Below are 14,289 nucleotides of genomic sequence, written 5' to 3'. Positions count from 1 at the left end.
TCCCTGCTCTGCAGTAAAGGGCTGAAATGAGGTGCCTTCTTCAGGTTTTGTGAAGTCTAATTTATGCCACACATTTTCATCAACTCTGTGCAAAGAGCCCGTATTTTACATCTGTGTGTCCTATTGTGCTGTATTTGCCCAGATGTCTGAATTCTGAAATGGCTGGTTGTGTAATGATTATGCCCGAAGGAGTGAATCAGACAGTTTGAGTGTTGTTCTGACTCCTTATTTGATGAGTTTCCAACTTTGGCACATTCACATATGAAATATATATGTTACATATGAAATATAACATTACATATGAAGAGAAGGGGTTAATGCAAGAACTTACATGCATATATGCGTGACCAATGGACACAGACAATAGTGTGGGGAAAGTCTGGGTAGAGCGCAGAAGCGAAGTAGAAGGGTCAATGGGGGAAAAAATATGGGGACATCTGTAATACTTTCACCAATAAAGATAATTTTTAAAAATATGGAACTTTTGTATTTTATGTAGTAAAATCATGTGCCAATTTTAATATCTTTCACCTAAACATATCCACATGTTTTCTAAGACATATCTTTATACTAAATTCTGATATAAATAATAAAGGTTTTGAAAATACTTTGGCAATAGTGAAATTTTAATAATAAATCATTAGTAAATAAAATATTTCTGGTCTTACCTCAAATATGTTCCAATAGAAAGTCAGAATGTGTTTTTTGATATAGCTTAGATTCAGAAGACTGAGATTATACTATAGACTCAAGAAAAAAGGTGTTACTTCCTAATTTAATTATAAGAACATTTAGGTAATAACTGTATATATAAATAATAAAGTCTTATGAATCATAGTTAATCTTGACATGAGTCTGATTATTCCAAGTGCATTTTATTTTATAATAAGCTTACTAATATGTAAATGTACGGCACAAATATTAAATAAATTTTGGGGGCTTTTCTTAAAAAAATATGAATTGTTCACTCTGATATAAAATGTTTTTAGTATAACCCCTTTATTGAATAATATTCAGTGAATCTTAAATAAAAATTAACAATATGTTTTATTGATTTATTTATTTTATATTTTCTCAAATAATGATTATACTAACGTTAATACCAGAATATATTTTTGGAGATGTGTTTCAAAGGCAGAATAATCATCAGAGAAAATAGTATGATTACATTAAAATTATGAAGTTTTAATCATATTTACCCTCAAGATATTGTCAACACAAAAAACTGACAAGAATGTAGTATCATAGCTAGCCAGCTAGATAGATACATGATAGACAGAGAGATGTAAATGAAATAATCCAAAAGAAAACTAGCCCATAGTATTAAAAAGACCTTTCAGAGATAAGAAAAAATGAAGTGCCAATATTTATTATCAAAAGATGTTAATCCTCATTAGCCTTCAAAGTGAGGTTGACTCATCAGTTATCAAGGGAACACACCTTTAACCACGGAAAAATGCCATTTCACATCTGCCAGAATACCAAAAGTTAAAAAGCTGCATAATACTAGGACTTGATGATATTTGGAAAAATAGGAATCATTTTACATTGCTAGTAGGGATGTCAGTTCACCACCCTTTGGAAAAACACTTTGGTATTATCTGTTGGAGTTGATTTTGCATATGCTGTGCAAGCCAGCAATCACGGGCAGTAGGGAAACATGGAGTTGCCATAAAATCAGACATTATTTAGGAAGAACCTGCCATGTATTTAATATTTTATTATAATTTATAATTACTTTTTAATTTGACTTTTAATTACTTTCATATCTCCATGGCAACCAGGCTAACTTCATTTAAATACTTTTGCAATGATTACAATTTGATTTATGTGATTTAAATCTGTGTAAAACTAGCTACCTTCCCAAGTGCATGAGTACCATTTCAGCATTACTCCAAACATAGCTATTTGTTTCTTGTCTCTTAGAAAAAGGACTTTACAAAATGTATAAAGTGAATAAGAGTTTTCATTGTAAGGAGAGCAAAAAAATCTATAGGGAACAATAGGTTTGTTTATTGGTGCTTTCACCTATTAAATATTTATTGAGGAAAGAACAAACACAAACCATGTTGCCAGCATATGAGTAGCACTGAATCAGACAGGTCTGTCCCTTCAGAAAAGCTGTAGTTTAGTTTAGTTCAGAAAGGACGACCATAGTACGTGTAGAATAAAATAATTGCTGTAAGAGGCATACAAGCCAAGTGTGATAAGATTGCAGACACAGAAACATCATATTCCAAATGATTTACGTAGTTTTTATTGAGGTGATGACATTTGAGATGCTATTTGGTGGATCTATTCATACTTCCATAGCTAGAGACTTAAAAGTATTTCAAACACAGGGAAGACTCATCAAGTCCATGGTGAATTTCAGCAATTTTGTGTAATATATTTACACAGATATAAATGCTGGGAATTTGCAATACATAGGGAGAATGAATTGTTGGGTAAAATCAGATTAAGGGAGACCTCGAACTGCGTGAATAGAAAAAGTCAAATTAGAATGTGGCCTGATTGCTCAGTGGTTAGAGCATCACCCTGGAAACAATGAGTCTCAGGTTAGATTCCTGAGGGCACATACAGCAAGTTCAATCCCTGGCCCCAGTGGCGGTGGTGTGGGAGGCAACCAGTCGATGTGTCACACTGATTTCTCTCCCTCCCTCCCTCCCTCCCTCCCTCCCTCCCTCCCTCCCTCCACTCCATCTAAAAAAAAAAAAAAATCAATGGAGAAATATCCTCAGGTGAGGATTTACAACAACAACAAAAAAATCAAATCAAGAGTGATTTACATGCTGTATTCCTACAAAAATAAAATATCTACATATTCATTACTTAATGTTTGTTCCAGAGATATCACAATAAGCTAGATTTCATTGTTAACATATAGAAGATATTTTTTTTAATTACCTGAGTAGGATTGTAGAAAATCATTGCAGCATGCTGCTGGAACACAATTAGTGTGAGCATTCAGTGTGAGGTTTAATTATCATCCTTTACCCAGCTTTTGAAGAACGATTTGGCATAATGGCATTTTCTAAAAGATAGTGTTTGTTACTTGGTTTATCAGTCTATTTGAACTTCTATGATGAAAATTGTATCTTCTGTCTATAATAATAAATATAATGATCCATATAAAATAATCATGGTCAACTTCATGCTTCTGCAGTCCCAAGCAACCTTTACCTCATGCAGTGTATACACTTGGTACAATGTTGCAGGTAGACAATTCTGGCCACAGAGCCTAACCTGAAAACATTCTGTGTGATGTTTATACAAGTGGATGCTCTGCCCATCAGTTTGTTTTTAGAATGTTATTTTACGCCAGATTATTTGTTTAACCACTTATATTTTTTAACACATGCTTGCTTTATTTTACTCTTTGAGATAAAACTAAAATAAAAAATAACTCAGAGACATTTGTAGAAATGTAATTTTAATGGATCTAATGCTCTAAAAAAAATACTTGGCAGAGTGACTAGCAGATAATGAGGGCTGAATAAGTGTTTGTTCTGATTATTATTATTATTATTCTGGGTCAATGATTATTAGCTTTAATGTTTTAAAAACATTGAACGATGGATAGAAACACACTGTGTGGCTCAGTTGGTTGAGCATTATCCTGTGCACTAAAAGGTGGCCAGTTCCATTCCCAGACAGGGCACATGCCCAGGTTTCGGGCTTGATCCCCAGCAGGGGGCACGTAGGAGGCAGCTAATTGATGTTTCTCCTGCATTAATGTTTTATTTTTTTGTTTGTTTTTTTATCCTCACCCGAGGATAGTTTTTTTTTTCATTTATCTTCAGATAGAGTGGGAGGGAAAGAAGGGAGAGGGAGAAACATCAATATGAGAGAGACATACTGACTGGTTGCCTCTTGCACAACCCCAACCAGGGCCAGGGATGAACCACAACCGAGCTACATGCCCTTGACTGGAATCGAACCCATGACTCATTGGTCCGAGAGCCAACGCTCTAACCACTGAGCAACCGGCCAGGGCTGCATTGATATTTTGCTCTCTCTCCCTATGGTAGTGCCATGTGCTAGATATGGGACTAGTCAAGAGATACAAATTAGATGCTTCATGTTTGTATTTAATAGCAAACTCTTCTGAGGTTCAGATTTTTTTGTCCCAAGAGTGAGCAGCAGTGCGTGGGGAGTCGCTGTGCCATCAGAAGGCTTCCTCTGAAATGCCCCCACGTTTCAGTGCCCAGGTTCACCTCGCCACCGCTACGGCTGGCTGCACCTCGCTGCCTGGCCTCGTTCCTCTGCTCTCCCTGTCACTTCTCTGTCAGCATTTTGACCCCATTCACTTTTTCTCTGTGCCAGTCACTGCATCTGCTAGAGTATCACCCAGGTCTGTTTTCTGTTCTGCCCTTTTCCAGGGCTGACAATGGAGGGAGCTGGTACTGTTCTCTTATTGACACGGAATCTGCGTTGTGTGGGGGTAGGGAAAGGGAAGAAGGGGACAAGGGACAGATAAAACTAGAGGGACCAGCGCTGTGTGTTCCTTGTATGATGTTCCGGCATTGTTTTTTCACTGTACTGATTTGAAGTAGTGAGTCAGTTCCCAGTTTTCACAGTATTTCACGTGAAGACAGTATGTGTCCAAAAAATATGGGCAATAGCTCCAAATTCCTCATTTTAATGTGTAGTGGTGAGACACCTGCTTTTCTTTCTTTACCTAGTCTTAGACATTGATGTCACTTCTTCCTGCTTTAATTTTTTTTTTTTTCTCATATAGTGAGAAAGAATCATGTTTTGTTCATTGACAGGCATTCAAAAGCAGTATTGACAATGTCTCAACAGAGAAGGCTTTAGGTTCCTGAAATATTAGGGATTTAAAAGCAGGTAGTATTATGACCAGGAGTTTTAATGGAGCAATGTAAGAAGCATGTTAGTTATTACAGAAAAACAAAAAACCCACTATGGCTTGAGACATTTTTTTCTGGTTTCATTGTATTTGCCTTTCTCTTTAAATGTACTTGAACTGATTCTTAATGTGTGGTTTTCAGAACCTTGACTGACACTAGTTCAGTGGAATGCTATTTTAAAAACAGGTCGGTAGGTTCTAATAACTAGAAATGCATCAATCAAGAATTTCAGGAAAACACAGACTAGGAAGTGATTACATCACGAAGCGTTGACAACAAAACTACTAGAGTTGATGATGTCACTTCAAGCAGGCCTGCCATTCCTTCTCGACCAATGCAAGCAACACAAAGAGACTAGTGTATTTTGAGTATGCACTACTTCCATAATTAAGTAAGAGAGAAGGAAAAATATCCCAGGAAAAATACTGTAAGAGAGACCTCAGGCTAAAGTTGAGTTAGCCAGTGCAAAATAATCCTATTTGGCAGGAGGAAATCAGGGAACAAGGCAGACATGCAGTGTCCAGTTAACCCATCCTCTTGGGACCATCAGGATGCTTTCTAGTTGAAGATTACAAGTGCTGTCATGATTAAGCTGAAATTCCTTTATGAAAGTTATTATTAGTTTGACATGAAGATTCTCACTGCATAACACAGGCATCTGGGCTCTCTGTCATAAAACCGTACAGGAGCTAAGATATAAAGGACTTTGGGGAAGAAAATTCCACTCATCCCTTTAATCCAATTACATGTGACCTTACTGATGTAGAATGGGGATTTAACAGACTGAGAATGTCAGTTTTTACATTTTGTAACAGAGGGCCAAAGTTGGTGCTTATTGTGTCTAAAAGCAAATCAAAAGCCATGTGGACTTCACATGGTAAACACTTGAGCGTTATAAGAGACACATTTGATTTTACTGCAGAAATTGTCATTGGCCCGTGAGGCTTCCAGTATTTGACAGAGAAGTCTGAAGGGACATGTTAAGTATCTGTTCCTCAATACTGTGTACACAAACATTTTTTTGTTGTTGTTAAGAAAGGTAGACAGACCGTATTATTGCTGCAGATTGCTTCATATTTCAGTCACAACATCAAGGTCTTTGAATATCTGTTTCTCTGTTTAGCAAAAATGTTTTTGCTTTCAAAAATCTGTGTACAGCCCTGGCCAGTTTGGCTCAGCGGTGAGAGTGTCGGCCTGCGGATCAGAGAGTCCCGGGTTTGGTTCCCGCTAGGGGCATGTACCAAAAAAAAAAAGGAAAAAAAAAATCTGTGTACATATATATATATATACACGTTGTGTGCATACACGTTTGTGTGTGTGCATGTTTGCACCAGAAACTATTTTAAGCAATTTGAAATTTTTAACTCGTTGAATGCTCATAAAACCCTCATACTATCCAATTTGTCAGTTTTAGTTCATGCAATTTCTTTAGACATGCTCTAAAGAGAAGTTAACCCCTGTTAACTTGGAGTCAAATTGTTGAGAGACATTATGTCATTCTTTATGTGGATACTTCCTCAGAGAGTTTAAAGTCCAATATTTTCCTTGTGCCTCCTAGAGACTTCAGACTGTGTTTATGGCTCGCAGCATGATTTTCCTGCTTAGCTGCCTCATGCCTTTTTGTTGCCCTGCTATTAGTCTGTTTTGTCATTTTTTTAAAGATAAGCAAAACTTCACTGAATTATAAACTGTATATTTACCCAGAATGCCTTAAATAGCAGAATATTTAATGCATTTAAGTTTTGTAATTATAATTTACCTCACAAAATATTTATCTAACAATCTGTTTATCTTAATAACATTCTGAAGTAGTCAATTTCTTTCAAAGATTAGACATCTTTTATTTTATTTATTTATTTATTTTTATCCTCACTTGAGGACATTTTTTCATTATTTTGTTCAGATAGAGTGGGAGGGAGAGAGAGGAACACAGAGAGAGAGAGAGAAACATCGACGTGAAAGGGACACATTGAGTGGCTGCCACCTGCACAACCCAATGGGGGCCAGGGACAAACTGCAACCGAGGTACGTGCCCTTAGTGGGAACCGAACCTGGGTCTCTCTGGACCACAGGCCGACGCTCTAACAGCTGAGCCAAACCGGTCAGGCTTTATTTATTTATTTATTTATTTATTTATTTATTTATTTGGTACATGCCCCTAGTGGGAACCAAACCCGGGACTCTGGTCTGCAGGCCAATGCTGCAACTGCTGAGCCAAACCAGCCAGAGCTAGACATCTTTTATTTTATATCATATTTAAATGTAATTATATTCATCTTACCATTCTATGTAATACAAATATAATAAATGCATATTAAATAGTGAGAAGTTCAGAATACTAGAGGGGTAATGAAAATTGTTAAGAATGGTTGTCTATTATAAAAATGACATAGCCAAGATCTATTGAGCAATTCATTATATGCCAAGTACTACTTAAAATATGTTATAGTCATTTTATTTTTTTAATTCTTTAATTAGCCCTTTGGTATATTTTCTATTGAGGAAATAAAAACAAAATAGGAAGTAACTTTGCTTGTCATATACTTACAATGGTAAGGTATGTGAATGAGTTAGAAAGCAAAGATTCCCCCCCATGTAGTCAATTAACAGCAATTGTTTAATAATGCCCTGTTTATTGTTTACGATCTTAAAGCCTCCATCAGTCATTTGTGTGAAGAATTATCAAAATCAAATTACTTCCCGAAGTTGGAGGGTTTAAGCTTTTTATATTAAAAGATGCTCAGGTGTTCGCAGTCTGGCCAGGAGTATGTTAGCTAGAAAAATTTTTGTAACGTTATGTTTGCTTAGTAAGCAACCTGTTACACTAGCATGGTGCGGTGTCTAAGAGGCTCCTAATACTCGTCCTCTCTTGTTATCCACACACTTGGAGTATTTCCCACATTGAAATAGGTCAGGTATCTACTGTACAGAAAGCAGGGTGAAGGTGGAGGTATATGATTTCTGAAGCCAGATCTTAAAAGGCTTTGTGGTTTCTGCCATGCTCTCTAGGATCACTCATTGGGGGCGCAGCAGACTGCCAGTACGTTGACGCAAATTGGGGGGAGTCCCATGAGCAAAGAACCGAGGCTTCCTGCCAACCTCCACACCTAATTGCCAGCATACCAGTGAGCCACGTTGGAAGCGGACCTTCCAGCCCACATCAAGACCTATGAGATACCCCAATCCCAGCCATGCCACCCCAGAGAGACCACACATGTTTTTTTGTTGTTTTAAGCCATTACACTTGAAATAATATTTTACCAATCAGACAGTAACTATTGCAGATAATATGCTCACTTGGTTTGGCATCGAAACGAAAGATGAATGTTGTTTTTATTTGTTTGGTGTGGTGGCTTTCATCTTCTGACATGGCAATGATTCTGACATTGTGTTGGTTTCAGGTAGACTTGTTCCGTTACCAAGAGTAGACTGTATATGGTTAAGTATAGGTTATTTTAAAATCGATGTGAATGTTATACTAGCAATGTGGAACAGTGATGTTTTCCCATTCAGAACCCAGAACCTGACATTATGTAGTCAGACAACTGCTGACTTTCTTACCTATCCCGTGGTCATCACTGTATAGAAATTTAAACATAGATTCCTGGCCAGTGCCTAGGTTGTATGCCCTAGTGCAAGCCGGGCACTACAGCCTCATCAGCTAATGTTAGGTTGGAAATCTGTGTAGTCACAGGGAACACTTGTCTTCATTTAGTGCCGAAAGAGTGACAGTTTCACTTAAAAGTGGTTTTGAATCTGGCATATGGCAGGCAATGTACTTGACATATATTATATAGCTTTCCATCCTAAAAATAGTGTGTTCAAATGTCTCACTTCATTCTCCATATGTACATTCAAAGAAATTTCAACTATCCTGACACTAACTGTGCATTTTTTCAGATACATCAAATTTTACCTCCATTTTTAAAATGTTGCCCTTTTTCATTTGCCTTCTGAAGTTGTCAATTTCTCAAATCCAAAGGCGAAACCGTCAATATGACATATAGCTGAAATGTTATCCTTAGATAAATGTAGTATTTTTTTTTTAATTTTGCACTGCTGAAAAACATACTTTTAAAGACAAGGGCAAACAAAAAACTTATTTAGTTCAAAAGCCAAGTAGTTTACAGATAATTAGCCAAGAAAAATAGCAGTTCAGTACAATAACTACTATGTAGGTAACTCTTATTACTCTTGTTTATGTAATATTCAACTCTCCACATGCACTTCTACATAGCACATTTAATGTGAAATACATCACTGTGAATATAATAAAACACCCATAATATCTAAAATATGACAATTTATAAAAACGACATTAACAAAGATTCTGTTAAGTGTCTAGGTGTCTGTTCCGTTCAACCACATTTTCATGATAAGGTGTATGTTATCTTAAAGAAAGAATTTTAACCTCGGTTGTTATAAATAAGTACTAAATTACTGCGGATAGGTAAGGTTTTTATTGTTTGATTATAAATAAAAGATTTCCGAACAGAAAATTAATTTATAGTATGTCAAGAATGTACTGGTGTTTCACGGGATTCCATATGTAGAGAAAACAACTGTCAGTAAGCCCAAACTCTTTCTTCTATACAGGCTGACTACAGACAAAAAAATCTAAGCTGGTTTAAAGGAAAGCTAGGGGGTAATTAGGTGAAACATTCTGCTAAGAATATTACTGTCAGATATAACATACGAGTAAAGATTAAGAGATTCAAAATGACTTGATATTTGGAACATGAGTTTGATATGACATAGGCATATCATGGGAGACCTTTGTGCTATGCTAAGGAGCTTATACGCTCATGTAACACATTTATACATACAAATGAGTAGCCTGCATTTTTTTACAGGTAGCTCTTTATATTGTATGAAAGATAAACTAATATGACAAAGAAAACCATTCCCAAATGTAAATAGAAGTTAAAATGTTCAAAATATAAAAATAACAGTTCTTTTCATTGATAATTAATTCATAAAAAATGGTTTTATAGATGTCTTTGGTAGAGCAGAAAGTATGTACTGTTGTAGCTTTATTCAACCCTCTTGACGTTTTGGGTTTGCCTTGTGTAGGAAAGGAGGAGGTGTCAACTGGTGAGGGATGGCTGGGGCGGGAAGGGAATGAGGAACCTGGGAGGGCAAAGCTCTTGGTTTATCTGGGCTTCTGTGTTAGTTGATTTGATTCAAATCGAACATCTAGTATTCTGATTCATGATACTAATACAATCTCTGCCTCTTTGTTTAGGTCATTCTACTCTCAGAATTACCATTTTCAGTACCGTGGTTACTTTTATTAAAGTTTATGCTTTCTGTTCAGTTTGGATATATTTCCTCAGATTTTCTTATGAAATCCAGATTATCAAATTTACTAGTAAAATTTTCTGTATTAATTTAAAATCATTATAGCTATAGGCTTTCCTTCCTTCTTCCTTCCCTCCTTCCTCTGTTCATCCTCCTCTATCTATCTATCATCTATCTATCTATCTATCTATCTATCTATCTATCTATCATCTATCTATCATCATCTATCATCTATCATCACCTATCTCTATCTATTGATCTATCTATCTATCATCTATCGATCTATTTATCTTTCATCTATCTTGCTTAGCAATATATCAGTTAAGTCTTCATTATCTTCTGGCTAAAAACTCTTTGGGTTCACATGTTGAATTCTCATTTTTATTGTTTTATATGAATTGTGATTATGTTTTATTTTTTAAAATATTTAATTTATTGAAGAAATTTTTGGATTTAAACATGTTTTTATATTTTCTCCACTGTTGTCTGAATATGTTTAAACTATTTATACTTATTGGAGTATATACATACAGAATAAAGACAGACTTTTTATTTTCTAGTTTACTTGGTCACCACTCTTGAAAATCTTCCATGAAAACACTTTCTGTTTGTATAGTCTAACACTCATTATAAAAATAACTAATTCATTCTCGATAAGTATACTATTGAAACTGACATTTCCCCTTCATTTTTCAAATATTAAGAATGAATAGTAAAAAGAAGGCAGAATGTGACTGTGGATTTGTCAATTTTAGATCCAGTCCTAATAGTTTCTGCCTCATATTATATTGCTATGCACTTGGTTTGCATAACTTTAAGTTTAATATGTAGTGCCTTGAGTTTTATCTTATCTAATGTTAATATTATAAACTACATATTCTTTGGTATTTTCTCCTAAATGATTGCTTATCTTAAAAATAATTCACCCTTAATTTCAAGTCCTTAATCCTTTATTTACATATTCAAAAAAAATTTTTTTTTTTATTCTTACCCAAGGACTTTTTTGCATTTATCTTCAGATAGAGCGGGAGGGAGAGAAGGAAGAAGAGAGAAACACTGATGTGAGAGAGACACATCAACTGGCTGCCACCCACACAACCCCAACCAGGACTGGGGACAAACTGAAACTGAGATACGTGTCCTTAGCGGAAATCAAACCCAGGACCCTTTGGTCTGCAGACCAAAGCTCTAACCACTGAGCAAGACCGGCCAGGGCCTTAGTCCTTTAAAATAGCAGTGCTTTGATATACCACTAGGATTTATGCATGTTTTTGCCTATATCTAGAAATTGTATCTCTCAAATCCTCACTCAGTTTACTCTTAATCATGTTTTAGAAATTACCTTCAACATTATCATTTAGGAGGTTTCCTCTAATTTCAGATTAGAATATGTCTAATTCACCTGTTAAAATCATTCAGATTATTGCTTTTCTCTTCAATAACAAACTAAAGATGTAATTTTGAAAATTTTCTCTGCCATGATTTGAATACTGTTTGTTCACTTTTTTTCCTCCACTTAACTAGAATACATGCTCTGTTAGCACAGAGCTGGCCTGTTCTAATCTGTGTGTTGAATACAATGTCTGGCACAAGCTAGGCACCGAATACTCACTAAGTGAGTGGATGGAGATATGAGGACTCATGTGTCTAGTTACTATTCTTATAAACCAGAAAAATAATAAGTGTAATCATGGCTCAACCTTTCCTGAGCCCACAGCAGCAAATTTTATCTCCTTGGAATTGTGCACAAAAACCATTCTTGACTTTATCTTAGACAAATTCTCTGACCTATCTTCTGTCAGTTTCGCCTTCCAACTATATTCAATTACTTAGATTTCTCTAACTGTATTATGATGTGGTCTGTTGGTATACCCCAAAAGTCTCTAGCCCCGCCCGTGACCCCGCCCCCCACATTCCTCTTCTGAGCTTGGGCGATATTATCTTTCTTGAACATTACCAACCCAGTGAGCTGTCACTCTCTCTGCTGCCCAGCCTCTACCCCTCACAGATAATCATTCTGTCCCACCCCTAGCCACTGAGCCTGACATTTGTTTCTTTGATTGAACTTACCACGTGGTCGTAATTATTTGTTAGCATGGTGTTTCTCTTCCCAGGCCTAGTCCTGTCCTTGCAGACAGAATCTCTTCTTTTCATATTAACTCCAAGCACACCCGCAGCAACAAGAGCAGCAACATAAAATGCCCTGGGGGGGGTGCACATATCATGCATGCATGTTTGAATACGTATTCGTAAGGAATTAAGAACACCAAAAATTACAAAACAATGCTTACTCTAAAAATTTTTATTTAAAAATAAATATAGCAGGAACTTAAAACCGTGTGACTGGGGCCTTCAGCCTCTGGCTGGGAGTGCTAAACTCTGTTTCTGGCTCTGTACATGCACCTGGGTATTCCGTTTTTTCAAAAAGTGATTATGCTTTAATATGTTTACAATATTCAGGGAGTAATTATATGTGAATGAGCTTTTCTGTTAGTTACACTTTTTTTCCCCACTTATATTACTTTGCTTTATAAACGTAGAAATTGGGTAACCTTGAATTAGAAGGCAGGCAGACATTTCTTTTAGAATATTTCTATTAGCTTGCTCTTTTTATTTCTATCCTACTATTTTAGCTCTCTACTGATTTAGCATCTATACAATATTTAATAAACCTATTGTCTAAAAACAAGTTAACATTAACCCTTACCTTGCACTGAAATAAACAAGATATATATATTTCTTTCTGCTTTGTTGAAAAAATGAAAGCATGCTACTTAAAAATAAACCACTTCTGTTGTCAAAATCCTGTATTTACCAGAAATCTTCTTGCTCAGGAATATTGCATATTATGTAGGAATATTACACATTTGATTATTGAGAATTTTAAAAATAGAACTTTTTCAATTAGTAACTTTTAATGATACTGTCAAATAAATAAATAGTTTAACTACTTATGCTTGTTCTAAAGCTGTATTTCAATACAATTAACTTAAAAATCCCATTCTTTCAGTGATGCATAAAATGTTCTTTGTTTGTTAACAGAATCTTTATGTCAAAGAAGAATAGGCTATTTCAAGAAATGAGCAAACATTATTCACGTTTCCCAGCATTTTACTGTTTTGTTCATTTAAAGCAGTCTGTTTAATTCATTTCACTACTTTGATGTGCGTCCTGTCTCAGAGACTGTGCCCTCTTTAATAGTTAGTTATGTATATTACCGTGCAACTAAAGCTCTCTTGACTCATTTTTCCTTCTCTTTCTTTTTAACATGCTGCAGTAGCTAACATATTATGGAGAGAAGAAGGTATTACATTCCATCATTTCTTATATTGTTGTGATTATTTTGCTTAATTTTTTAAGTGGATATGTTGACTGTCGGTTTTAATAATTGGCTTTTATTTTGATTCAATATTTTTATTTGATAATATTTCAGCATTTTTTTTGTGTAAACTACTACCATTAAAAATATAAATACTGATCATCAGCATGAATCATAATGGATAATTGATATACCGTCAGGAAATTAAATTGCAATGTATTGAAATACTTTTAAGAGTATAAAAGTAAGTAAAAAAATAAATAAATAAGAGCAACTTTAGTTAAACAAGTCACACAATTAAACCCTTGTTAGGTTAGGAAAAGAAAAATTACAAAAACCATTGCTTTATCTAGGGAATATTATAAATTATTTAACAAAATGGGTTACAACTTTAAGGACCTGGATTCAAATATAGTCTTCATCACTAGGGACTTTTTATGTTATAATCTTCTTTTTTCAAAATAAGAATATTTGTTAATGCTTATAAGGTTATCAGTTCCTTAAATATAGTACACATTCAATAAACAGTATCTATTGTCATTTATTATTGTTTTTGTTATTATTATTATTTTTACTTAATCACAAAGACTGGAAATAAAGTGTTTGACCAGGTACTCAAGTAGCCCATTAATTATGCTTTTATTATATTGTTAGAGAAAGATATGCATATTATCATTGCACTACAGGTAAACAATGGCCCAATTATTATCTTCACAGTCCATCCAAGACAAACTTTCTCTTCCCCAATTACAGCTTCCTACATGAACTGCTGTGAGGGCCATGTCTCATATGATTAAA

At 35.1% G+C, this 14,289-nt stretch overlaps 1 protein-coding gene across 1 annotated transcript in view; it reads left to right on the top strand.

Moving 5' to 3' along the window:
- Positions 1–14,289, top strand: part of FSTL5 (follistatin like 5) — a 700,938-nt gene that overhangs the window by 583,399 nt on the left and 103,250 nt on the right. The window contains exon 11 of the mRNA XM_036241790.1: positions 13,450–13,476. Coding sequence (XP_036097683.1) covers positions 13,450–13,476 — 27 coding nt within the window. The remainder of the gene's footprint in view (positions 1–13,449; positions 13,477–14,289) is intronic.

Source organism: Molossus molossus, unplaced genomic scaffold (assembly GCF_014108415.1).
Source record: "Molossus molossus isolate mMolMol1 unplaced genomic scaffold, mMolMol1.p scaffold_m16_p_4, whole genome shotgun sequence".
Lineage (NCBI taxonomy): Eukaryota > Metazoa > Chordata > Mammalia > Chiroptera > Molossidae > Molossus > Molossus molossus.
The sequence above is the reverse complement of the archived record's forward strand: the minus strand, read 5'-3'. Positions and strand labels throughout refer to the sequence as shown.